Consider the following 27,103-nt stretch of genomic DNA (forward strand, 5'->3'; position numbering starts at 1 on the left):
TTCCCCCCATTAATACTGGGTAGGTGAGGAGATCCCAGATCTACAGGATTCTCCAAGCACTCCTAGAGGCTGGTCAACAGCTTAACTCTAGAAGGTAGGAATGTGAGGAATAGATGGATGCTGAGGCCCTATCCCAGGAGGAAAGGCCCAGAACATACTTGTTCCCACTGGAAGAGGAGGCAACCTTCTGTAGCTCTAGGAAGCGAATCTCCCTCTTGGCCTGGCGGCTAGGTGGGGAGAGCTCTTCAGGGAATGTGCTAGAACAGGTAGAAGGGACAGGAGCTGGGGGTAAGAAATAGACAAAATAAATCAACAAAGATTAGTAAGAAGGTGAAAAGATTTGCATCTTTATGCAATCTGAGAACTTGGCCTTAGTGGGAGTGAATCTGTGGATACTTATATGTAAACTACCAAGGAAGGCACTGGGCAGAACCTGGTGTCTGGGTTATCCACAGTTCCGTGTCTCTAACCAAAATAAAGTGCAGGGCTTCTATTTCTACAGAGCATCACTACTCAGAGCACAGTGGAGTGAGGGTGTTCTCTGGTTCAGAAACTGCACCAAGTGCTCAGCTTTTTCCTCAAGTCCATACTGCAGAGACGGCTTGGGGAGCCCTGAGCAGGATCTCCTCGCAGCCCCCAACAACCTTTCCTATCAGAGCCACTGACTGCCATTTGGAATTCTTCCCCCCAAAGTCTTGTACCTCCAAAATGCCCTCCTCCTCAAAACCCTTCTCTTTCCTTGGTTTCTGTGACCACTTTTGTAGGACTTTCCTACCTCTAATTACCTATTCTTAGTCTCCTCATCTGCTCCTCCCTCCTCTACCCACCCTCTAAGCTCCCAGAGATCTGATGGGGCCTCCTGGCTCTGCCCATAGTGCCCACGGCTTCAGTGGCCATCCAATGCTGACTTGCTGACTTGCAAACCTATCTTCTGGTCCAGAGCCAGCTCCTGAATTCTGGACTCATATTTCCAACATCTCCACCTGAAGGTCTCATGAGGAACCTGAATACAAGGAACATCAAACTCAATGGCTAGAACTCGCCTAGACCTCCTTCTTACATTCCTATCATCCACCAGCTGACCTCTTCATCAGAAAACCAGCAGAACGATCACTCTTTCTACTGTAGCACCAGCCGAGACCATTGATATATTCCATGCTTAGATTCCTTATCATATTTCCTGGTTTATGTATCTGCCTTTCCACCTAGAACATGTGCTACATGATAGGAAAAACATTTTTTAAAAGACTGTGGGCTGGGCGCAGTGGCTCATGCCTATAATCCTAACACTTTGGGAGGCTGAGGCAGGTAGATCACCTGATGTCAGGAGTTTGAGACCAGCCTAATCAACATGGTTTAATGCCATCTCTACAAAAAATACAAAAATTAGCCAGGTGTGGTGGCGTGCACCTATAATTCCAGCTACTTAGGAGGCTGAAGCAGGAGAATTGCTTGAACTTGGGAAGCGGAGGTTGCAGTGAGCTGAGATCACACCATTGCACTCCAGCCTGGGTGACAGAGAGAGACTCCATCTCAAAAAAAAAAAAAAAGACTGCGCATTATCAGCTTCTAAGCCTAGAGTAATGATTGTTTAAAAAATAAAAAACAAAAGTAGGTATGATCACTTGTAAATATCCTACATCACTGCTGCCAGGCAGCAAGGAGGAGCTCCATAGGAACTGAGATGATACATGACCCAGAAATCGACCTACTCCATTACACACACTTTTCCTGACCACCAACTCTGCCTTGTGTTGGGGACAGAAACAAACCCCCACCGCACTTCTTGACAACTCAGAATCCTAGTATTCCCCATTTTAGAGATGAGGGGATTCTCAGGAGTATGTACCTACTCACCTTTCTGTAGGAAGTTCTCTAGGTCCTCATTAAGGTTTAGCCCATCCTCATGGTCCAGCACAAATTTAAGAATGACAGCCAACTCAGCCTGGGCCACAGAGAGAAAAAGAACATCACTGAGGTGTTAGGCCTCTGAAGGGATGGCTGCCAGGGGCTCCACCCTGGCAGTGCCAGTCCCTGGCTCCCTTGTGCCCTAGAAGCCTGCTGGATCCCATTCTCCCTCTCAGAGCTGAGGTCCTATGACCCAGCCAACAACATTCAACTAGAGATATGTTCACCCCACTTGCTCCCTTCCCTCCCACCTCCCCTCAAGATGTACCCAAGTCAGAGTTCCTGACTGACTTCACTCCTGACCACAAGCGAAGTGACTGTTAAGGAAAGTAACACAATCAGAAAGTTGCTTTTATTGTTATTGTTGTTAAGGAACAAGGTCTTGCTATGTCACCCAGGCTGGAATACAGCAGCACAATCATAGCTCACTATAACCTCCAACTCCTGGAGTCAACTCCTCCTCCTCAGCTTCCCAAGTAGCTAGAACTACAGACACACACTGCCACACCCAATTCATATTTTTTTTTTTTTTTTTTTTGAGACGGAGTCTTGTTCTGTCACCCAGGCTGGAGTGCAGTGGCCAGATCTCAGCTCACTGCAAGCTCCGCCTCCCGGGTTTACGCCTCAGCCTCCCGAGTAGCTGGGACTACAGGCGCCCGCCAGCTCGCCCAGCTAGTTTTATGTATTTTTAGTAGAGACGGGGTTTCACCGTGTTAGCCACCAGGATGGTCTCGATTTCCTGACCTCGTGATCCGCCCGCCTCAGCCTCCCAAAGTGCTGGGATTACAGGCTTGAGCCACCATGCCTGCAGGGCCAGTTCATTTTTTTTAAAAAATCTTTTTTGTTGAGACAGGGTCTCGCTATGTTACCCAGGCTGATCTTGAACTCCTGGCCTCAAGCAATCCTCCTGTCTCAGCCTCCCAAAGTGCTGGGATTATAGGTGTGAGCCACCACACCCAGCCAGGAAGCTTTTATATATAACTATGTTGGCCTCTTCCAGATGACCCTACCAGAGGAAAGGAGATAAATGAAGTGCAAGTTCTGTGGAAACACACACACACACACACACACACGCAGAAACACATATAGGAACAGAGAATAATTTCTATATATTATCCTAAAACATATATTACAGTTAAATATATGCACATAAAAAGGGACTTGAAAGTACATCCTTTAAAATGTTAGCAACCTCTGGGAATGAGTTTATCGGCAACTGTTATTTCCTTCTGCATGCTTTTCAACATTTCCCAGATTTTCTATGATGAATGGCAATAACTGTTATAACTGTATTTTTAAAAAGACCAGTATCTGCTGTTCAAAGAAAAACAAGTCAGGTGAGGTGAAGCATGGGCTAGGCCCGCTAGGTGGCATGGAGGCACAAGGGCTTACCTGAATTTTATATTCAAACTGTTCCCAGTCCCTGGGACTTTTGGAGCTCATGGTAGAGTGGTATAAGAGCAGCATGGTCATCTAGAAGCCAAACAGGAGGCAGTCACTGAGTGGTGCTGTCTCTTGTCTCAGTGGCCCCATTCTGGGTAGTTCTGGGGACTCTGAGCTATTCTGGCGATTCTTCTGAAAGTCCTAGAATTCAGCAACCCCAGGCCACCATCCTTAATAGCTCCAGGAAACATTTTGGGTTTTTTTTTTCAATTGAGGACACAGCGTACACTATACAAAAAGCTGAGCACCAAGATTCCTGCATGGCTCAATTCCTGGACTCATAGAACCCTGGGTGTGAAGCTTTAGGTACCCTCTATAGGTCAGCACCCAGAAAGAACAGAGGGAATGACGCAGACTGAGCTATAATAAAAATATGGTGATAGTCGAGTGAGACCTGATTTCTGCCAGGTCTCCACCAAGGCCCGTAGTAATGGTCTAGTAAACTATTGTTTATTTCATAATCTCTGTCATAAGATCATGGGCTCCTAGAATCCTTGGGCTAAATCAGCCTCTGACTCAGACAGGTGGCTGCCTGGTTCTACCTCCAATGTACTAGAGCCCCAGAAATAAAGCACTCATCATCTCCCCTTGGGTTAAGAGAAGGCCCTGCAGGGTCCCTCGGGTACCATCATTCCAACCCTGCTCCGCCTCCCCAGTCGGGTATTCCATAAGTACCTTGGCCAGTTCCAGCTCTGATCCCTCTAGCACCTTCTGTGCAGACACCAGGCATTCTGGAGAAGAGGGATGTTTTTGATTTTCTGCAATGACAACAATGTAGAAAACAGGGTGAACTTCCTGGGAACCATACCTGAGATCCCAGAACACTTAAATCTGGGGAGCAGAATGGCTATCTCTGGTGGAGCTATGAGATGTAGGGCTCCTTACTCCTATGCCCTCTTTCCCCTGCCTTACAATTTTCCATCTGAAGTCAGTTCTATCCTGGGTCAATCCAAGGGCTACAGGGATAATGGAAGAAGAAAGCAGCCTGGGAATTCACAGCAACTCTGGGTCATGACATTGCACTCTCCCACCCACTCACCAACTCTCTCTCAGCACCACAGAGGAAGAGCCCAGAGATGCCAGGTCACTTAGAATCCTGTTCCAACTGAGATCACAGAGGAAACCTGCAGCTGGGTCAGAGGAGGACAACTGGGGATACCTGACTCTCATGCTGCCCAAGGGTCTGGGCTCAATTATTAACACCTTGCTTTATCTAAATATAGCCTCACTTTTCCTATAATTCTCTAGGAGTGGAGATGGCAGCTAGCTCCCCATGTCAAAGACGAGGACTGTGTGGTCTAAGGCTGGACAAGGGGAGGGGAGCTGAAAAGCACTGTACTAGAAGCTTTGCATATGTTCTTATCTAATCCACCCATCCACTTGAAGAGCAGTTATCATCTCCATATTATACATAGGGAACCTATGTCCAGAAAGGTCACACAAGCAGTGAGGGAGGTCAAGATCAACCTTAATCTGCCTCTGCCCCTACACCTATCGCCTAAGCAACGAATTCAAAGTTATCTGGGAAAAATAGTTTTTCTTGCAAGGGAAAGACTCTCGCTTCTATCTCCTTGAAGTTGGGGGGAACAGAAACTTAAGGTGCTCAAAAAGTTCAAGGTGATAGGTCCTAAAAAGTAACCTTCTGGCTATACCTAGATCTCTGAGAAGGGCTCTAGGACTGAAGGGACACTCTTCTTACACCAACTGATGGAGGCATCACAAGACCCAGGGGATCTGAACCAGCTGTTTTCATCTTTGTGTTAAAGAGTGGGGAGTCTTGAAATTTTTCTCCTCTAGACACTCATGAACTAGTTCCTCACTCTCCAATCCCACGAGCTGAGGAAGCAGCTTCTTCATAGCTGGATAAGAAAGGTGCTTACTCTGCAAAAAACTGCAAACAAAGTCCAGTCTCTCTGGCACCGGCTGCTGCAAGATTTGCTGTCCCTCTTCAGTGCCATGGCTAGAAAAAGAGCAAGTATTAGGACCAGAGTATTCAGCAATCTTTGCCTCTTTGCTGCTGCATTTCATACTACCTCCCCATTCCTTCCAGTCTTGATCTCTGCTGGATCTAGAAGAGATCCAGATCAGATTGGGAGACAGGTGACAGATACCAGGACACTATTTATCCAGAAGGAACTGTCTGGTGGGTGGGAAGTGGGGACTTGAGGCATAGGGTTCTTCTGGAAAAGATGGCATTCTATCATCCTCTTTGCAAATATAAAAAAGCTCTGTGGAAAGGGGCCGAGAGGAGATGGAGGCAGCCCAGATGAATGGGAAGCTAGATTACACCATCTGGAATGTCTCAACTCTAAGCTGTCAGGAAGCCTGGAGAACACACCTAGGGTAAGAGTGAGAGAAGACCATGGGGAAGGAAAAACACATCCAAGAACTGAAAGAACAGGAGGAAACAAGGCTCTAAAGTGACAGGGTGAAGTTCCCCCACTAGGCTGAAGGCTGAGATGGCAAAAAGCCTCCCAGAGGAGGATCCCAGGGACTAGTTTTTTGTTTGTTTTTTTGAGACAGAATCTCACTCTGTCGCCCAGGCTGGAATGCAGTGGCACGATCTCAGTTCACTGTAACCTCTGTATCCTGGGTTTAAGCAATCCTCCTGCCTCAGCCTCCCAAGTAGCTGGGATTACAGGCATGGACCACCACACCTGGCTAATTTTTTAATTTTTTAGTAGAGATGGGGTTTCGCCATGTTGGCCAGGCTGGTCTCAAACTCCTGACCTCCACCCACCTCAGCCTCTCAAAGTGCTGGGATTACAGGCTGGAGCCACCGTGCCCAGCCAGGACTAGTATTCTCGATTAGTGGTTTTTGTCTGTACTTGCTTTACTGGAAGAGCAGGCAGTATGAAGAGAACCATGAGGAGAGGGAGACAGCAGGGGGAGCTCTCACACAGCCCAGGAGGCTGAGGCAGAATTGCTTCAACCCAAGACAGAGATTACAGTCAGCAGAGATGGTGCCACTGCACTCCAGCCTGGGCAACAGAGGGAGATTGTCTCAAAAAAAAAAAAAAAAAAAAAAAAAAAAAAGAATACTAATCCCTGGGATCCTCCTCTGGGAGGCTTTTGCCATCTCAGCCTCCAGCCTATTGGGGGAACTTTGCTGGATCCCCTAGCTAACTGCGGTTCCATTTTCAGAAGCAGCAGCAGGTAAAATACCACTTCAGTTAGAAAGCTGAATTCTCTAGGCTACAGTGGGAGATCCTGATTAGTGGGCCCCCTGTTTCTCAGAATCTAAACCCCTAGTTCTCAGCCAACTTTCTGGAGGGCAGGGCAGGTCCAGAAACTTCCAATGCCAGAGACATCATGAAAGCACAAGCGTCATCCAAGCCAAGACTATGAGTGTACCTCCCCCCATACCCCATGTGATTACAAAGGCTTCTTCCAAGTGAATCCCCCACTAGAGGCACTCTGTCTGGATAGTTGGTCTGAGATCAGAGACTCCTACAAAGTCTTAAAGAGATGCTAATCTCTTATAGACTCCCAAATGAGCCATTTCCCCTACCCACCCACAATCTGGAATGTTGTGACTCCTTGGCTCAGTGTGGAGCAATATTTACCTCAGAGTATTCCATTAACTAAAAATAAAAAGAGGTTCTCAGGTGAAATGTTTGAGAAATGCTGGGTTAAACTAAACTGAACATTTTTATAGAAGATACAACATGCATTATTTCCTAAACCTATTTGATCACAAAACCCTTCCCCCTACCCCTCACAAAGCCTGGTGTAAGTAAAGCTGCATGGAGCATGCTTTGGACAACAGTAGTCCTAGAGAAATCCAGCCTGTCCTTTAAGACAGTGCTGAAGTCTCATCTCTGTCAGGAAGCCATCCACAACTCCTGCCAGTCATGCCTCCGCTGTCCTCCAGCTCTTCCTGCAGCACTCATGAATGCAACTGCACCATTTACAACTGCCCACTCCAACTGCACTAGCTGAAAGCGAGGAATAAAGTAGGTGCTCAATACATATGGGCTGACTGACAACTGAGGGATGCTTTTTACTGAGAAGAGCAGAAATAAATGTCAGCAAGATAAACATCAGAACTGTAAGTTTTCTGGCAAAATGCCTCCACTATACTTTGTTGTTCAAGCCTCACAGCTATCAAAGAGATGGGACAGCCTTTTTTGCTTTAGGCTATTCACGCACAGAAGAACAGAAAGGGAAACTTGTCAGAGGGGTTGATCCCAGTTAATTTTCCCATAGAGAAGGCCAAGTGGCCAAGCAATTAAACCCTCCTCAACTCCCACAGCTTCTTTTTTTTTAAAAAAGAATTATTTTTCTCAGGGCGCCCCTTGTCCAGTGTACAGACAGGAGTCATCCAACTCTCACAGCTTCTATCTACCCTCCAACCTTGCCATCCTCTGCTGCCTTCTGCTGAGAACTAGGCTGCTGATTTAGGTTGGCACTAGGAGCAGTACCAGAAATGTAAGAGCCAGAACATATTAACCAAGAACCTCCATTTCCCAAAAGGAAGCTGGTCTGCAATGTGCTGGATCTGAGATGGAGATTAGCGTTAACCTGGGATTTTAATATCGCCTACCTCCAACTCCCCCTTCTACTGCAGCCTAGGTTCAGGCAACACCCTAGAAGACAACTTGAAAATGAGCATCTTGAATTTTTGACGCTTCCTATGAAAATTTCCTACCAGGTTATAAACCTACAGTGGCTAACCCAAGGACAACACACATCCTTACTCTTGGGCACATCTACTGCTCTTGTCACCAGGCCAAGGAAATTTCTCTCTTCAAAAGCAAAAGTTCCTTGATCTATTCTGAGGTCATAAAAGCATGCTGCCCCATATTTTATGTTACAATACAAGGCATATTATACCTGGCTGCTTCACTTTTAGTGAGGTTAAAATTAAACAGAGTTAGGTATTGCCAGCCTAATAGTTTTACCAGCCATTAATGGTAGGTGCCTGGATCTATCACTTCCTTAGGGTTTACAAAATAATGATTTTCAATAGAAGTTCCAAAATGCTGACTTACAGGTGGTACACAACCCCAACTATGAAGTGTCTTTGCCAAAAAAAAAAAAAAAAAAAAAAAAATGAATCAAGCTTAGATCTAATTATCAGTATATAGGCAACAAGGGGAATAGTGGAACAAGTTAAGCCGCACCATAATAATGCAATTAACAGAATCCAGGATTTAAGAATTTCTATAAGATTAAAAAAAAATGAGGTGGTGTTGAGTGGCGAGAAAAAAAAGCAGGACACAAAATTGGTGAGAGGAAATGACCCCCTGATGAAAGATCTTAAACACCAGGCTGAAAATTTTAGATTTCTACCTATTAAAAATGAATACTCACTGAGGTTTGATGAAGAGTCACTGAAGTGTCACAAAGAAAACAAGATTTGAGAAAGATTATTGAGAACTCATGTATAGGAATGAACTGCAATAAGGGCAGATTAGAGAAGAACTAGGCTAGAAGAACTAGAATGAGGCAGAGGGAGGGACATTGGTTGTGAGCAGAGAGGATGATGACCAATTAGAGATCAGCGCCAAGGAGAGAGAGAAGTCAAGATGATGTTGAAATGTCCTGCCTGGGTAACTGGAAGAGAAAATGGTAGTGTCTGGACCCAAATAAGAACAGTGACTTCTTTTAGAGGTACTAAGGTAGGTCCTGGTTAGAGCATACGGAATTTTAAAAAATCCTATAAGACAACCCACGACCAACACACATTTCAAATAAAAAACCACTTTAGCAGACCCATCTGTCCTGGGCTACTCAGCCCCACTAGACCTTGCTGATGGAGAATACCAACTCATCTCTTTACTCAACAAACATTAACTAAAACCTAATCAATGTAGTGTAGGGAAGACCCCAAGATGAATCAGACACAGTTCTGGCCTTTGATAAGCTTAACTCGACCTTCTTTCCCTATCTATGAGCTGTTACCTATGAATGGGTAAAGTGCTTGCTTCACAGAGATGTGAGTCCCTAATACCAGTTCCTAACTGCCACGTATGGCACATAAACACCTTCAACACTTCAGTTTATCCTTGGCCTGGGGTAAACAATCTAATGTGCTTTCTTTAAAAAAAAAAAAAAAGACAACGACTGATCTATGCTCGGTCCCAAAAAGGTAGGATACTGGGAGGAAGCCCCACTCTATTCATTTCCCAGATAACTGTGATGTTCAAAGGAAATGTGCTAAAGACACAGACCAAAAGGCCAAACTACAATCCTTGCTGCATGGTAACAACAAGCTTTTTAAATGCTCTTGGACCTCAGAAAACGTTAATTGAGGCAGTAAAAACCCCAGAAGTGTATTTATTTTATAATGGCTTAGAAAGAGGCATATCTGTACTGTGCTAACAAGTTACAGATGAGATTTCTAGGTGTTTCTTCTTTCCTTCAGATGTGAGAGCTTTCCCTTTCTTCCCTCAGAAGGTTGCAAAGAGGGCTTGTGGCATAGGGTAGGGATGAGTCAAGAAAAGAGGGTTGTAGAAGGCTTCTGGTGGGACAAGAGAATGGGGAGCCCAAGAGTGAGCACTTGTAAGAATGTGAGGGCATGGAGCCTTGGAGGCTCTCCTGTGCAAGAGTGCAGAAGCCTCAGAATGGGACAAGCGCGAAACCTCTCCCATGGAGTGGCACAGCGACTGGAAGATGAAGTCAATGTATTCTTGCCTTTAGGCCCCACCCTGGCTTATGATGTCCCAATCCTGCCCCTGATTTCTGGTCATAGCCATCACCAAGTAAAGAGAACAAATACAGCCCCCACCCCAGCAATCAGCTTTGCCTTAGAGGCTAGAGAGAGGTATGGTGTGTACTCACAGTCTGTCAATGATCTTGATGAAGATGCTGCAGTCCTGGAGCTGCAGCACAGCCTCCACAGGGTCAGCCACATGTAGACTGTTCACCTGTGAATCAAGGGGAACAGCCTAGTGAGACGTTACAAACGCCAGAAGCAATGTGGTTTGCTCCTTTTCCCAGAGGCTCAATGTGAGTGCTCACAGTTGTAGGCTATAGGAATAAAAGAACTGATGATTCTCAGGTTTTTAATTTCAGGAAGGAGTGCTGCTGCACTCACTCATCCAGTTACAGCCACCTGAAATGCAACCATCAGAGAGTCCTTCCTTTGGCTTCAACTAAATAAAAGCTTAAACTCTCCTAAGATGTTCCAGCACTGGGAGTATACTTTTAGGCATAAAATGCTTTTGGAAGGATACACCAATAAATTGGTACTAACATTGCTTCTAAAGAGAGGAATTTGACAGCAGGGAGTCTGAGGTGGGAAAAGAAAGGCTCTTACATTATAACTCTCTGTAGGTCTTGAATGTACTATAGCCCTTTGTATTTCTTGAATGTTTACATTATAAGTTTCTATATCTCTTGGATTTTTATATTATAGCCCTTTGTAGCTCTTGAGTTTTCAAATATCTATTCAAAACATAAATATTACATATATGCTATACACTCCCACAAAGATATAAAATCTTATTAACACATTTTTATTCTTTCCACACATAAAACTCTGGCTGAGGGGAGAAGGGAAAAACAATAGGAGAACAAGATGATTTTTTAAAAAGTGGGTGGAGGGATCCAGGCGTGGTGGCTCACACCTGCAATCCTAGCACTTTGGGAGGCTGAGGCAGGAAGATCACTTGAGCTCAGGAGTTCAAGACGGGCCTGGGCAACATGGTGAAACCCTGTCCTACAAAAAATACAAAAAATTAGCCAGGTGTGGTGGCACACACCTGCAGTCCCAGCTACTTAGAAGGCTGAGGTGGGAGGATCACCTTAGCCCAGGGAGGTCGAGGCTGCAGGGAGCTGAGATTGCATCACTGTACTCTAGCCTGGGTGACAGAGCAAGACCCTGTCTCCAAAGGAAAAAAAAAAGAAAGAAAAGGAAAGGAAAAGAAACGGGGTGGGAATGAAAGAAGATGATGAGCTGGGCTAGGAATCTCAAAGAAAAACCTCTTATTCTGATTTAGTTGCCTGTTCCCACTCTTTGGCTTCAGATAGGCACACATCTAAATCAGTTTTTACCACTAGAAAATTCACCAGGGGTCACATGCATCAGGTACACAGGTTATTCAATAAGTATACACGTCGACTTCTACAGGAAAACCTCATGAATTCCATAGGCAGTAAAGTTCAGAAGTAATCTGGGCTGAAGTTTACTTTTTTATTACTATAAGAAGAAATGGTTTGCTACGTTAATTATTCACATATTCAGCACTAAGAGGGGAGAGAGACTGAGCCTGCTTTAAGAAACAAGGTATTTTAAAGAACTTCAGCATAGTGGTTATGTGCAGACAACTAGGTTCTATTGCTTATAAATGTATTCTCTATATTTGGGCCGGGAGCCAGTACACATACATTTTGGGCCCAGCTCCTCCAGAAACTTGCCAGCAACCTTTGTTATAAACTTTATTTCTCTCTGCACTAGTTTTCTCTCGTGCCAAATGGATGGAACCCCTACCTTATCTACTTCAAAGGACCAGTGTGAGCTCAAATGGATTATGGATGCAAGAACACATTTAAAAAAAATACCAAGTAGGACAGGCGCAGTGGCTCACACCTGTAATCCCAGCACTTTGGTAGGCTGAGGTAGGGGGACTGCTTGAGGCTGGGAGTTTAGGATCACCTTGGGCAACATAACAGTACCTTGTCTCTACCAAATAAATAAATAAGCAAGCAAGCAAGCTGGACATGGTGCCTATAAGTCCTAGCTACATAAGAGGCTGAGGTGGGTGGATCATTTGAGCCCAGGAGCTGGAGAAGTTACAATGAGCTATGATAGTGTCCCTGCACTATGGCCTGGGAAACAGAGTGAGACATCTCAAGAAAAAAAAAAGGAAGGAAGGAAGGAGGGAGGGAGGGAAGGAAGGAAGGAAGGAAGGAAGGAAGGAAGGAAGGAAGGAAGGAAGGAAGGAAGGAAGGAAGGAGTAATAAACATAAGGCACTATTATGGCTAATAAAATTAAAATAATGAAGTAGATATAACATTTGTATTTCTTAACAGTTAAGTTAGCTGCATGCACTATAGAATTAAGAGGATTTTAAAAAATCAATGATTCCTCTACAGACATGATAGTATTTATTTCAGTCAAATACTTTCACATTTAGAAACAACTTTAAGGTCAGGTGCAGTGGCCCATGCTTGTAATCCCAGCACTTGGGGAGGCTGAGGCAGAAGGACTGCTTGAGGCCAGGAGTTCAAGACCAGCCTGGGCAACATAAGGAGACCCTGTCTCTACAAAATAATAATTAAAAAAAATTATTAGCTGGGTGAGGTGGCTTGCGCCTGTATGCTACTGTAGTCCCTGCTACTTGGGAGGCTGATGTGGGAAGATCGCTTGAGCCCAGGAGGTCAAGGCTACAGTGAGCTATTATCACACCATTGTACTCTAGCCTGGGCAACTAGAGTGATTGAGACCCTGTCTCAAAAAATAAATAACTAAATAACTAAATAAATAAATAAATAAAACTTTTAGGCCAGGTGTGGTGGCTCATGCCTGTAATCCCAGTGCTTTGGGACGATGAGGAGGGAGGATCGATTGAGGCCAGAAGTTTGAGATCAGCCTAGGCCACACAGCAAGACCCTGTCACCAAAAAATTAAAACAACAACAAAAAACAACAACAACAAAAAACAGCCCAGCATGGTGGTGCATGTCTGTGATGTCTATGGTCCTAGCTGCTCAGGAGGCTAAGGTGGGAGGCAGAGGATTGCTTGAGAGCAGGAGTTCCAGGCTGCCATGAATGCAACTGCATTCCAGCCTGGGTCACGGAGCAAGACCCTATCTCAAAAAGGGGAATCTTTTAGATGAATCCAAATTAAAACAGATTAAAAGTTTTTTTTAATGTGAAATAAAATGTGACTTATTGACATCTTAAAGAGTTTGCTAATATATTTATAAAATATTTATACTGTCTTTTGGAAAAAGCTCAATGTAATTGGTCAGGACAGGTCATTCATTGTAAGTTTTCTAAGAAGATTCTGAAAACTTCAGGCCAAGATTCCATTTTACCTGCAGAAAATGGAGAGATTGCCAAGGCTAAACCATCTCCTATCAATACCTGCAATCTAGGTAAAACATTCAAGGGCTATGGATGCCTGTTCACTAACAAGACTAAAAAATCATACCAATTAGCTGATGTAAAGTCTCCTAAGGAATCTGGATTCATCACATATACCAATTGGGTAATAATCCAGCCACAGTTCCTTTCATGGATATAAAAAGACTTTTCTTCCTGTGAATTATTTTGCTCTCAAGTGAGAAATCATTTAAAAGTTAAGGAAGTAGAGAAGTTCCTTCATCTCTAGTCAGGACATAAAACATGAGAGTGAGGAACAGGCTCACCATGTAACTTAAGAGTTGCCCTTTAGGATTGCAGGGTTGCTTAAGGTTGTCAAATCTTAAAATATCCTGTAACAGTTTATTCATTATTAACTGCTGTTTACAGAATAGTTTCAAGCTATAATTTAAGTATTAATAAAATAAACCACTAATTTATTTTTATGTTATAAATTACTGAAAATTCAGAAGACAAAAAACAGAACTCCCAATAATTCTAGTATTTTAATACAGGTACTTTTTCCATTTTGACGTATTTATTTCGTTTTTTCCTAGGTAATTTTATTTATTTATTTATTTATTTATTTATTTATTTATTTATTTATTTTTTTTGAGACGGAGTCTCGCTCTGTCGCCCAGGCTGGAGTGCAGTGGCGCAATCTTGGCTCACTGCAAGCTCCGCCTTCCGGGCTCACGCCATTCTCCTGCCTCAGCCTCCCAAGTAGCTGGGACTACAGGTGCCCGCCACTGTGCCCGGCTAATTTATTTTTTTGAGACAGAGTCTCGCTCTGTCGCCCAGGTTGGAGTGCAGTGGCCGGATCTCAGCTCACTGCAAGCTCCGCCTCCCGGGTTTACGCCATTCTCCTGCCTCAGCCTCCCGAGTAGCTGGGACTACAAGCACCCGCCACCTTGCCCGGCTAGCTTTTTGTATTTTTTTAGTAGAGATGGGGTTTCACTGTGTTAGCCAGGATGGTCTCGATCTCCTGACCTCGTGATCCACCCGTCTCGGCCTCCCAAAGTGCTGGGATTACAGGCTTGAGCCACCGCACCTGGCCAGTAATTTTTTTTAAACTGTAGTTGGAATTACCATGTGTGTGTATGTGTATGTTCTACGCCACTCTTCTCACTAACATAACAGATGCATTATTTCATGCTACTACAGTTTCATAAAATTTGCTTTAGCTCCACAACTTTTGTTTAAATTGAAAAAATTCTCTATAACTATATTCATATATATTTTTAAGAGACAGGCTCTTGCTATGTTATAGGTTGGAGTGCAGCAGCTATTTACAGATGCAATCATGGCTAACTGCAACCTCAAACTCCTGGGCTCAAGCAATTCTCCCATCTCAGCTTCCCAAGTAGCTGGGACTACAGGTGTGCACTACTGAACCTGGCACATATAACAATACTTTAACAATTTCATGCATGTTCTTTGTTTTTCTTTTTAGACAGGCTCTCACTCTATTGTCCAGGCTGGAGTGTAGTGGCACGATCACAGCTCACTGCAGCTTCAACCTCCACAGCCTCAGGTGATCCTCCCACCTCAGCCTCCTGAGTAGCTAGAAGCACAGGAGCACACCACCACACCCAGCTAATTTTTGTATTTTTTGAAGAGACAGGGTTTCGCCATGTTGCCCAGGGTGGTTGCAAACTTCTGAGCTCAAGTGATCCTCCACCTCAGCCTCCCAAAGTGCTGGGATTACAGGTGTGAGCTGGCCTCACGCATATTTACTGTGACTTTTGAGAAAAGGATATAAGTAGCTGCTATAAATAAAACTAGTCTTAGGCCAGGTGCAGTGGCTCATGCCTAACACTTTGGGAGGTCAAGGCGGGTGGATCGCTTGAGCTCAGGAAATCAAGACCAGCCTGGGAAAAAATGGCAAAACCAAGTCTTTACCAAAAATACAAAAAATTAGCCGGGCATGATGGTGCATGACTGTGGTCCCAGCTACTAGAGAGGCTGAGGTGGGAGGACTGCTTGAGCCCAGGAGGTGGAGGCTGCAGTTAGCCGTGATCACACCACTGCATTCAAGCCTGGGTGACAGAGCAACACTGTCTCTAAATAAATAAATAAATAAAATTAGTCTTGTGTTTATTCTCTGTAACAGTAGTAGTCACTGTAAAAACAAGCCTAGAACCTAAATAAATAAACCAATCAACATAAAATGATGTGGCTAAAGAAGCCCCCAACATTCAGTTACTTGCATTGAATTAGAGATGTTGCTCAGGTTTCCCTAAAACCCAACCAGCCTTTTTGGGGGGAAATGCGAGGAGAGTAGGAGAAGGAAGAGACAATGTTCCTAATAGAGAATAAAACGGCATGCAATATAATTATAAAATATATAAATATAAAAATACCCATTTTAAGCTACACAAAAGAAAATTACATCCATTTCAGAAACTGAAGACTAAGAATGAATATTTTGTTCATTAAACATATATTTCCTCACTCAAGATTTGATCATGACTAAAACAACCTATCTTATTAACTCAACCCTAACTGGAAATTAAAAATTCATTTCCTTTTAAATATTCTCTAATTTAAAAAAAAGTTGGCAGCCAGGTGCAGTGGCTTATGTCTGCCATCCCAACACTTTGGGAGACCAGGGTGGGAAGTTTGCTTGAGGTCGGAAGTTTGAGACCAGCCTGGGCAACTTAGCAAGACCCCATCTCTACAAAAAGTTTTTAAAAATTAGCATGGCATGTACCCCTGTGGTCCTAGCTACTTGGGAGGCTGAGGTGAAAGGACTGCTTGAGCCCCAAAGTTTGAGGTTACAGTGAACTATGATTACATCACTGTACTCCATCTAGGCAACAGAATGAGACTCTATGTCTGTTTTTTAAAAAAAGAAAAATGGTTGGCTCTCCAATTGGCCCTGATTAATCAGTACTCAGGGTGAATACTAAAATATCCTATATCAACAAGCATGCCCAGGAAATATTTTAAATACAAAGAACTATGATTTATTGAGATATTATGCTAAATGACTGCAAGTGTGTGGGTACTTGTGCACACTAAATGTATCTCATTATCCTTGTAATAACCCCATGAGGTATTTTATTTTTTTCACGGTGCCAAGAAAAAGTAGAACTCTATGAGGTATTTTAATTTAAAATCATCCCCATTAAAAAAAAAGATACTGGCCAGGCACGGTGGCTCACACCTGTAATCTCAGCACTCTGGGAGGCCAAGGAGGGCAGACCACGAAGTCAGGAGATCAAGACCATCCTAGCCAACATGGTGAAACCCGTCTCTACTAAAAATACAAAAAAATTAGCTGGGCATGATGGTGTGCGCCTGTAGTCCCAGCGAGTCGGGAGGCTGAGGCAGGAGAACTGCTTAAACCCAGGAGGCAGAGGTTGCAGTGAGCCGAGATTGTGCCACTGCACCCCAGCCTGGCGACAGAGCAAGACTCCATCTCAAAAAAAAAAAAAAAAAAAAAAAAAAAAAAAGGGATACCGAGAGGCCAACTTGCCCTGGGTCAGAGGGACCAGCGCTGTGATTCCATGCTGGGCATCTGACTCTGAGGCCCATATTTATCACCACACCCCATGGTCTCCTCTGTTTCTTTAGCTTTATTTATTTTTTATTTTTATATATATATTTTGAAACATGGTCTCACTCTGTCATCCAGGCTGGAGTACAGTGGTGCAATCATGGCTCAGTGGCCTCAACCTTCATGGCTCAAGGGATCCTCCCACCTTAGCCTCCCAAGTAGCTGAGACTACAGGTGCACGACACCCTGCCCAGCTGATTTTTTAATTTTCTGTAGAGATAGGGTTTTGCCATGTTGCCCAGGCTGGTCTTGAACTCTAGGGCTCAAGCGATCCTCCTGCCTCAGCCTCCCAAAGTGCTGGGATTACAGGTGTGAGCCACCACATCCAGCCTCTCTAGCTTTAAATATCCAATGCATTCTATTATTTTTTCATTTGCCATTGTCTGTGGCAGAAAATATATGAATGATCTAGCAAAAGAATTTTGATGGAGTAATCAGCAAGGCAACACTTGCTGATGGACAATGGCAATAGACAGAAAGGGGGTAAGAGAGTGACGAGAACCTTGTCCTAAGATTAAAGACCTTTGAAGACCAAAGTCCCTGCACATGTTGGTCACTAAGGTCAGCATTTACCCTTTTTTTTTTTTTTTTTTTAATTTTTCAGACAGAGTCTCGCTCTGTTGCCTAGGCTGGAGTACAATGGTGTGATCTTGGCTCACTGCAACCTCCGCCTCATGGGTTCAAGTGATTCTCCTGCCTCAGCCTCCCGAGTAGCTGGGAATACAGGTGCCTGCCACCACACCCAGTTAATTTTTGTATTTTTAGTAGAGACGGGGGCTTTCACCAGCTTGGCCAGGCTGGTCTCGAACTCCTGACCTCAGGTGATCCACCTGCCTTGGACTCCCAAAGTGCTGGGATTATAGGCATAAGCCACCATGCCCAGCCCACATTTAACCTTTTATTCAGGAAAATATACACAGAGCAGATGAAAATGCATTTCCATGTGGTCTAAAGGAAAACTATTTAGTCTAGAAATGAGAAGACTTTACATAGCCCTGGCTCCTACAAAACTCCTCTCCTAACCCTCTCAAGCTTCCTGGAGAAGTATAGCCAACAAAAGAGAGGAAGACTACTTACCCAAGAGAGGAGTGCGGCCCCCCGGGTGGCGTGGAGTGTCATCTTGGTGATACCAGACAGTCACTCCAATGCGCCTGGAACCCAAGAGAGGAAGAAAAGCAGTTAATCATATCAGATATCCATGATCAAGAAATAAAGGCGAAATGGTTCCATTTGCCAACTCTCAACACTGAAATCGCTCGTCACTGAATCCACCAAGACACCATGGGAATTTTTAGAAAGCTGAGTACACATGAAAACTACTATAGAGCTTATATCAGAGACGACAGGAAATAATTGTGCATTTAACTCAATGTCTACCCCATGTAATTTTTCAGTTCCACAGAAAATACAACATTCAAAGTTGGTCTTCAGCCCTACTCTTTGGGACATGATGCCCTTAAATATGGAACAAACATGGTTTTCAGGCAGACCTGGGTCTGGATGCTGATTTAATGTGACCAGGGTCATAGGACCTTAGACAAGCAACATCACCTCTTTTAGTCTTTTTCTTTATCTGCAAAATGGGATCCACATACACCTCTCTGGGTTATTGTGATGCTTAAAGATAAAGCAAATAGTACGGTGCCTGGCACATGGTAGGTTGTCAATAATTACTGTTCTTAAGCAAAAATGTTGATTTCCAGCTCTTTCTACAGGTACCCAAATTCTACCTAACAACAACACCCAAGTCCTTGGGGAAACTGTTCCAGTTTCTGGATTTTTATATCTTCCACAGAAATGTTTCACAAACATGGTTCAAATGGGGGATTGAGTATATCCAAACGTAGGTCTCTGGATGAGGTCAAGTCCAATTCTGGAGGAGATCCCATGGAATATTTAATGAAAATTAGGTACCTGTCCTGGTGTTCTCATCCCCAATTGCCTTTCCCATTGAGATTCTGCCACCTGCCTGCCAACCTACCCAAGAGACCACAGGCCAGATAACTAAATATTCACCAACACCTCCTAGCAGCCCTTACAATTTTCACTAATCTCCAGGGGCACAGTGAGCCCTGTCCCACATCTCCTGCCACACGTGCTTAGTCTGTAACTACTCTAGAAGGAGGAACAAGAGTGGTAAGAGCCACATCGCCTATAAGTCTCCCCATATATTAGCATCTCCAGAGTGTGGGCTCTGCAGAACCAGTCTACTGTATGCAAGTTGGGGATCAAGAAAGACACCATTCTTGCCCACAAGGTGCTCACTGTCTAGTAAGGGAAAGAGATACAAAAATCTGAAAATTCATTCCCCATTATCTCTTGGTCCTTCCTATCCAAGTATACTCTGTTTATCAGCCAACCGAAAGGTATTTTCTTAGTCCCCAAATATGATCATCCTCGCCAGGAGCGGTGGCTTACGCTGTAATCCCAGCACTTTGAGAGGCCAAGGCAGGTGGATCACAAGGTCAGCAGATTGAGACCATCCTGGCTAAAACGGTGAAACCCCGTCTCTACTAAAAATACAAAAAAATTAGTCAGGCGTGGTGGCGGGTGCCTGTAGTCCCAGCTACTCAGGAGGCTGAGGCAGGAGAACGGCGTGAACCCGGGAGGCGGAGCTTGCAGTGAACTGAGATTGTGCCACTGCACTCCAGCCTGGGTGACAGAGCGAGACTCCATCTCAAAACAACAACAACAACAAAATATATATATATATGTGTGTGTGTGATCATCCTGTGCTAGAAGCTACACAGAAAATGAGACAATGACATGGTCCTTGCCTTTGAGGGGCTTATAGCAGGGGAGGGAGTAAAATTAAACATACATGAAGCACTAATAGAAGAAAATAATTAAATGCTAAATATAACTAAATGCTAATTACAATTAAGTGCTTCCTGACCCTGCATAATCCAACATGATTCCACATGTCATGCCAGCATCAGTCTTGGAAATGAGCCAATTCACCTGGGCTTTGGCAATGGCAAATGAAATGGTTAAGAGAGCTCTCAGGAGGGCAAAGAAGCTAAGGGGCTTATGTTCCTCAGTCTTGGATGATTATCATCAAGTATGCTCTATCCATGGGCAAGATTGTATAGCCCTTGAGGACAGGCATGGATGGATGCAGATAGCCCCAAGTACTGCACTGCAATAAGGCTTTTCTGTGGTTGACAAGACTAAAGCTTGAGGGACCACAGTTGACTCTGTGGTGGGGTGGCAACAGCCAGACACTCAACTGGGGCTTCTTTAAAAAAAGGCCTCTGAGCTATTAAATCACAAGGAATGAGGCTGAGATCACCTCTCCCCCATCCTCACTGCTGCTTATAGACTTGCAGTCTTTTTGATGAGGCCCAACACTTCAGTCAGAAATTTTATTTGCAACTATAGGCAGATCTTGCCCCCTTTGAAAGATTCACAGCTGTGCTACTAAAAATGTCCTGAGGTTTAACCAACCTCTTCATCTCAGAGGCAAAACATACAACCCTGAGGTCCTCCCAGGAGAGCCTGTCTAAAACTAGTTCCACTGCTCAAGAAAATGAGTGTCAAGGCTAATATTCTTTTCTGTGTTCCCCAGGCACACAAATACAAGGAACCCAATATTCACCACTAGGAACTCCTGAAGGACCTTGTCTGCTCTTCAGGTCTAAGCCTGTAAAGAAGTACTTTCTTAGAGCTAGAACATCAGGGTGAGAGGCTTCAGGAGAGCCCCAGCCATTCCCTTTTCTCTGGGTAAGGAATGACTGAAGCCAGGAGCACAGCTAAGTCTTCTACATTGGGACTATAGCTTTAAGCAGACTTTGGCTGGGAACCCAAGGGCTCCCAGTCAGAGTACCATCCTCCCCACCCTCCCTCTGAAATCTGAGGCAGGCCCCACCCAGTACACTGGGTGATGCTGATGGAAAAACAGATCCTTGCGATGGTAGCCTGGAACCATTTCACAGAAGGATCTGCTGAGATCCACCCCAGCTGGATCAGGCACCCCCGCAACCTTCACTCAATAAACAAAGAAACAAAAGGCCAGGCCCTCTGAGGGCACCTTTGGAGTTCCCATCTACCTGATTCTCTGAGAAAGAAATTCCCCCAGAATCTAAAACAGAGGCCTCACTGAGCTGGTAAGGCACCCTCTCTTTTCCTTGGTCTCAAGAAGTAACCAAGGACACAGAAGCAGTTACGTTATAAACTTAAGGCCCTGCATCCTTTTTACATTTCCCAAACTGAGACAAGGCAGCTCCCCGGCATCGGGACCAATTCCCACATTTATAGTAACTCCTCTGTTTCCAGAAAATAAGTATCAAGATAAGCAAAGTGACACTAAAGAGACATGCAGCCACTTTGCTTGTACCCTCTCTGGACCTTAAAGAGTTAAAGTCTAGCCATTATTTCCTACCAGGGCTGAAGCTAATATAAACCACCTGCTCAGACGCAAGAAGTGGGACCAGAGGGTCAAGTTGCTGAGCTCTGGAGTCTGTTCTGAAAAAGCTTCAGTTTTAAGTACAGAACAAGTGATAGGCCAAAGGCCAGAGGGTCTGAGCTGCAGCAGTACTGCTCTCCTTACCCCGGCCCTGGCCTGGGTGCCAGCTTCTTTGAGACTGCCTCTTAGCCACTTATTGCCCATCAAGGGAACACCAGCCCTACCTCAAGATAACACCAAAGTGACCTTTGGTCCCAGAGAGTTGTTAAACTACATGTATCTCTCAGTTCATGGGCCCTTGCTTCTGCTGAACCCTCATTCTCTTAGTGCTAACTCCCACTCCCAGAATTTCAGGGCCCAAAGCCCACACAAGCTCCCACCTCAAAGGGTCCTTCCCAGAACCCCACCCCCTTCTCCACCTGATAGTTCCAAAGGACTACAGCCTCACAGCTCACAAAGGAAATGGCTGCCCCATCCGTGCACCAGTGCTCACTTGCAAAATTTACTACCACTTACCCTGAGACCCTGCCTGCCTGTAGCCTAAGAATTCCATGCTCTGTACCCCTTTCTTAGAAAGATACTCCCCATCTGAGACACTCTCACATCCAAAGAGTGAAAATCCTGATCTTGGGGCTCCTCCTCCTCCTCCAACTCTGGGATGGATAGGTCAGGAGGCACATGCAAGCAAACACTCAGACTTCACCTGGCAGGTTACCCCAGAGGGGCCAAGCCACCTTGCCCTAGGCTAACAAGCTATAAAAACAGCATAGGAAATACGCTAGTACATCCCCTGCCTCTGAGAAGATAAAAGGTAAAAGGACCAGTGGCCCCAAGAGACGCCATACAGAGAAAAACAATCTTTTTCAATTCCTGGGGAGTACCGGGTAGACCGTCTGGTCCAAGTCCAAAGAGTTTCCTGAGGTCAGGGGCAAACCAGTTTGGTCCTTCTAAAGGGACTAGCTTGGGCTCAGGCCTCCTCCTCTTAACACAGACCACCCCATCTTTGTAGCCTAGAGTTTGGCACAGAACCCCAAGGCCCTGGAGAGGAACAACAGAGGGATTGCAGGGGAAACCAAGATTCTCTGATTTCTTCAAAAGTGGCTTACTGATGTCTGCCCCTTCTCCCCACGCTCTGGAGGGTCCAGATCAGGATGATGGCAAAAGAGCTGCAATCAGGAACTAGACCTGCAACCAGGCTCGCAGCCATGTATTGTACAGAGGCGTGTACATACACACTTACACACACACACTCACCTGGGCCCCCACCACTATATTCACACACCCTGGTCCCTACTAGCTGACAAAATGAACCCTTTTTTTACTGCCCACCACCCGCGCACACACCCAGGGCCTCACACACCCAGGGCCTCATGCAGAAATGAAGCCCTCTCATGAGCTGCCTCTACAGCTCAACGGGCAGGCGCACACGCTTTCCTTCTCTGAACAAAAACATGCTGACATCTACGCAAGGGGGGAAAGAAAGCAACCCTTTGCTCTGAAAGGCGCCAACTCCCGGATGTTGGCAAGCTCTACTCCACAGCGCCTGTTTCTGAGTATGTTTACTTGCTCTCCCTCTTCTCTCCCTCCCCTTTAAGGATGGCGCAGGAAAGGGAGGTGAGGGGGGAGAATCCACCCCACTCCCTCTTCCATGTTTGAACAAAAACCCAGAGAAAGAGTGAGAGAGAAAAAGTCTCGGTGCAGGGGGGCCTTACCAGACTCCTAAAGCCAAACGCATCTACAGGTTTTAATCCGCCATTAGCATTTAAATCTTGAAAGGAGAGGAGGAAGGGGGGGCCAGTGGAAAGTAACCCCACACACAAAAGAAAAGTTGTTGGTTTTCTTCTCAGTCTGCCTGGCAGGAGCGATCTTCCTGGCTGACAGCCAGAAGTGCGTCACAGCCAGGAGTCTGCTTTCTTTAAAGGCACAGCAAGCTTCCCTGATCTGGGAGCGACAGCAAGCAGGGGACTCTCAGTGGGGGTGGGGCCCAGAGGGAGGGGGTGCACTGGAGAGGAGGGGCTGCAAAGGGGAAGGCTGGAGGCTTGGTCCATGAACAAGAAAAGCAGGACGAATGGGGGTGGCGGATTGCGGGTGAAGGCACAAGCAGGCAGGCAAAATTACAGAACTCCAACAGCAGCAAGAGTCAAGGCAAACTGTGGCATAAACACACAAAACACATCTCACAGTGGCCTGCCTGACAAACCTGGGATCAATCGGACACTCCCCCTTCGCTCCGTTTTCCACCCAGAGTTTAAGGCAGCAGTAATAATCTGTCCATCTCTCTGGACAGCAATGGAAGGGTAGGACAAGGGCTGTCCTGATAATTAGATCAGCCCCTGCCTGGCGGACCGCAGGGCAGGGAGGAAGACCCGGGAACAGAGGCTTTGAAGAACAAGCAACATGCAGGCCCTTTGATCGGGGGCAGCTTCCTACCGGCCCCAGGGCAGGCTGTGTCTTTAAGCACAACCATGCCGTTCACACACAAAGCACCCTGCCACCTTCCATAGGCACCGCCTGCCCTGCTCTGGGACACGGCCACCCCCTAAGTCCATTCCCCGAGGGAATCTCTCCAGCCCATACCTTCTGCGTGGCAAGGCCAGGATGCCGCGCTGTGCCCGCTCCTCCCCCTCCGCCACCCAAACAAGAAGCCCAGGCAGATTCTGGCCCTGGAGTACAGGCCTGCGCTGTCCTGTGCTGCGTGCTATTGTCGGCTGTGGAATGGCCGCCAAAATCCCAGCTGTGCTGCCAGAACCTAATCCCCTGTTCCGCTGAGCATTTGTGGGGAGGGGCTGAGGGGCCAAGGCACGAGACCGAGTACTCTAGGCACTGGCTGCAGCCCTTAACAGACGCAGGCACCGGGACTTTAGGCTCTGCTTCTCCTACATGGCTGAAAACAAAAGATGTCTGACTCTTAGAAGACAAAACCACAGCATTTCCCCCCACTACATAGCGACCATCACCAAGGTTGAAAGGGAAGCCCACCAGATGGTCAACAGACACCGCCTAATCTTATGCCACAAACATTTATTGAGCACCTACTATGTGTAAGGCACTCCTATAGGAAACTGTAGGAAGTATACAAAGATGAATTAATTAAGCCCCAGCATCTGCACTGAGGTAGGTTGTAATTCCACAGGAGATATGAAATGTGACTTGAAGATTAATTTCAAACTGGTGTACTACTTTCCATAAAAGCTGTAAAGAAAAATTCTAACCAGTTTAAAGTAGGGAAGGATTACGAAAATGAAGTGCCATTTTAATTTGGACCTTGAAACACACAGGTAGCATTTCCCCAGACGGAAACAGAGAGGTGTGGGGAGGAAGAAGCAGCAGAGAGGAGGCATGGAAGCAGTAGGAGAAAAGGCTTGAAGAGTGAGGTGGGGTCAGAGAGCTAGGAGGATCTTGAACCTCAAACCAAGGAATCAAATATTTGTAAGTTTATTTGTTTGTTATTAACACAGAGCTGTGGTATGACAAAAACGGTGCCCCAAGTTTATGATGATATATACCTGAATGAGACTAGCAGCAATGAGGTGAGTCAGGAGGCTGCAGTCAGGAGACAGGTAATGAGGGCACACAAGAGGGTAAGAAAGAATGGAAAGGGGGCTTGGCACGACGGCTCACACCTGTAATCCCAGCACTTTGGGTGGATCACTGGAGCCCGAGAGTTTGAGACCAGCGCAGGCAACATAGGGAGATCCCATCTCTACAAAAAATTTCATGAATAAAAAATTAGCCGGGTGTGGTGGCCCGCACCTATAGTTCCAGCTACTCGGGAGGCTGAGGTGGGAGGATCACTTGAACCCAGGTGGAAGCTACAGTGAGAGACATTGTGGAGACAGGGTAAAGAACGGACAGGAGGCAGAGAGAGGAACTGTACAGGGGAGAAAAGTGAGGGATGATATGAAGAATTAAACTGAGGAGATGACAGGATGTCAGAAGAAGAGAGAAAACAGAGTATAATAAGTAGTAGCTGGTGGGTCACAGTGGCTCATGCCTGTAATCCCAGCACTTTGAGAGGCCAGCCTGGGCAACATGGCGAAACCCTGTTTCTACCAAAAAATACAAAAAACCACACAAAAACACAAAAACAAAAAATTAGCCAAGTGGAGTTCTTTTTTTTCTTTTTTTTTTAAGAGGCAGGGTCTCACTCTGTCACCCAGGCTGGAGTGCAGTGGCAAGATCATAGCTCACTGTAACCTCAAACTTCTGGGATCAAGTGATCCACCTGCCTCAGCGTCCCAAGTAGTGGGAGTACAGGTGTGTGCCACCATGCCTGGCTAATTTTTTTTTTTTTCTGTAGAGACAGGGTCTCACTATGTTGCCTAGGCACAGCATTATTATAAATTCTTCTCTAAAAATTCTATGCTTCTCCCAAAGCCCTGGGATTACAGGCATGAACCACCACACCTGGCCCAGAGTTGTCTTTGTCTTTTTCTACTGTGAGGTATACTATAGAGGTCACAATCATTGGCTACAGTTTATAACATATAGGCTAAAATGTTTTACACATAAGACAACCAGTAAAACATCATGATTTACAAACAAATTAGTGTCTTTTTTAGTGTCAAAGTCCCAGCTACTCAGGAGGCTAAGATGGGAGAATTGCTTGAACGCGGAATGAGCAGAGATCATGCCACTGCACTCCAGCCTGGGTGCCAGAGTAAGACTCTGTCTCAATAAATACATAAATAAATGGACAGATAGATAGATAGATAGAAAGACATATAGTAGCTAATGCTTACTGAGTACATACTGTGTACCTGACACTATTCTACTGACCTAACATGTACGAACTCATTAATCTTAAAAACTCCCTTATGAAGTAGGTACCTTTATCACCCAACCTTAGAGAGGAGGAAATTGAGCTACGAGACTAAATAATTTGCCAAGATCACACAGCAAGTAAATGGTAGAAGTCTCTACCACATGCTGCTAACTATTTGATGTTGGCAAGAAACTTCTGAGCTTTAGTACCCCTATTTGTAAAATAAGAATAAAGACACCCGTTATAAAAAAGTGATGAAAATTAATGAAAATGAATTCAATAACACCTATAAGGTGTCCAACACACTGGCTAGCATGTAAGGCATGGATGGGTGCTTCCTGCAGACTAATTCCTGTTTGGCATTTTGGTCCCTTGTCACCGAGGTGTCCAAACAGAAGTTGGCTCACCAATTGTCTGGGAAGCCAGAGAGGGTATTCTGCCTGGAGGAGGAGGCTGGATCCTCTGTCTGTCTGCCTTCTTCCCATCAATCTGCCTCTCTAGGTTTTACTTTAGGGTCCAGCTCAAGTATTTAATATATTTGATTTAATATTCCTAACTCCTCAAATATTTAACAGTTAACAGGGGTTACCTTGGGGGAGGAGTTAGATTGTAGGGAACATTCGCTTGGGGACTTTCTTTTTTTTTTTTTTTTTTTTTTTTGAGACAGAGTCTCGCGCTGTCGCCCAGGCTGGAGTGGAGTGCAGTGGCCGGATCTCAGCTCACTGCAATCTCCGCCTCCCGGGTTTGCGCCATTCTCCTGCCTCAGCCTCCCGAGTCGCAGGGACTACAGGCACCCGCCACTTCGCCTGGCTATTTTTTGTATTTTTTAGTAGAGACGGGGTTTCACTGTGTTAGCCAGGATGGTCTCGATCTCCTGACCTCGTGATCCGCCCGTCTCGGCCTCCCAAAGTGCTGGGATTACAGGCTTGAGCCACCGCGCCCGGCCTAGGGACTTTCTATGCTGTATGTTTTTTTTGTTTTGAGATG

General features: G+C 45.3%; 1 protein-coding gene across 8 annotated transcripts in view; it reads right to left on the minus strand.

Annotated features, from left to right (window-relative positions):
• Window positions 1–27,103, minus strand: part of NUMA1 (nuclear mitotic apparatus protein 1) — a 79,843-nt gene that overhangs the window by 16,626 nt on the left and 36,114 nt on the right. For 5 of the 8 annotated variants that reach the window (XM_008019992.3, XM_073019066.1, XM_038004895.2 and 2 more), the window contains 7 exons: window positions 18,024–18,097; window positions 10,138–10,223; window positions 5,232–5,311; window positions 4,027–4,109; window positions 3,301–3,381; window positions 1,858–1,945; window positions 159–282 (listed from right to left, as the gene is read on the minus strand). In XM_008019992.3, coding sequence (XP_008018183.1) covers window positions 159–282; window positions 1,858–1,945; window positions 3,301–3,381; window positions 4,027–4,109; window positions 5,232–5,311; window positions 10,138–10,223; window positions 18,024–18,065 — 584 coding nt within the window. In that variant the 5' untranslated portion in view covers window positions 18,066–18,097. Of the gene's footprint in view, window positions 1–158; window positions 283–1,857; window positions 1,946–3,300; window positions 3,382–4,026; window positions 4,110–5,231; window positions 5,312–10,137; window positions 10,224–18,023; window positions 18,098–23,063; window positions 23,230–23,551; window positions 23,580–23,928; window positions 23,981–27,103 lie in introns of those variants that run through there. The other 3 variants (XM_038004897.2, XM_038004899.2, XM_008019990.3) reach the window with 3 other exon arrangements.

The sequence above is a fragment of the Chlorocebus sabaeus genome, chromosome 1 (genome assembly GCF_047675955.1).
Source record: "Chlorocebus sabaeus isolate Y175 chromosome 1, mChlSab1.0.hap1, whole genome shotgun sequence".
NCBI classification, from domain to species: Eukaryota; Metazoa; Chordata; class Mammalia; order Primates; family Cercopithecidae; genus Chlorocebus; species Chlorocebus sabaeus.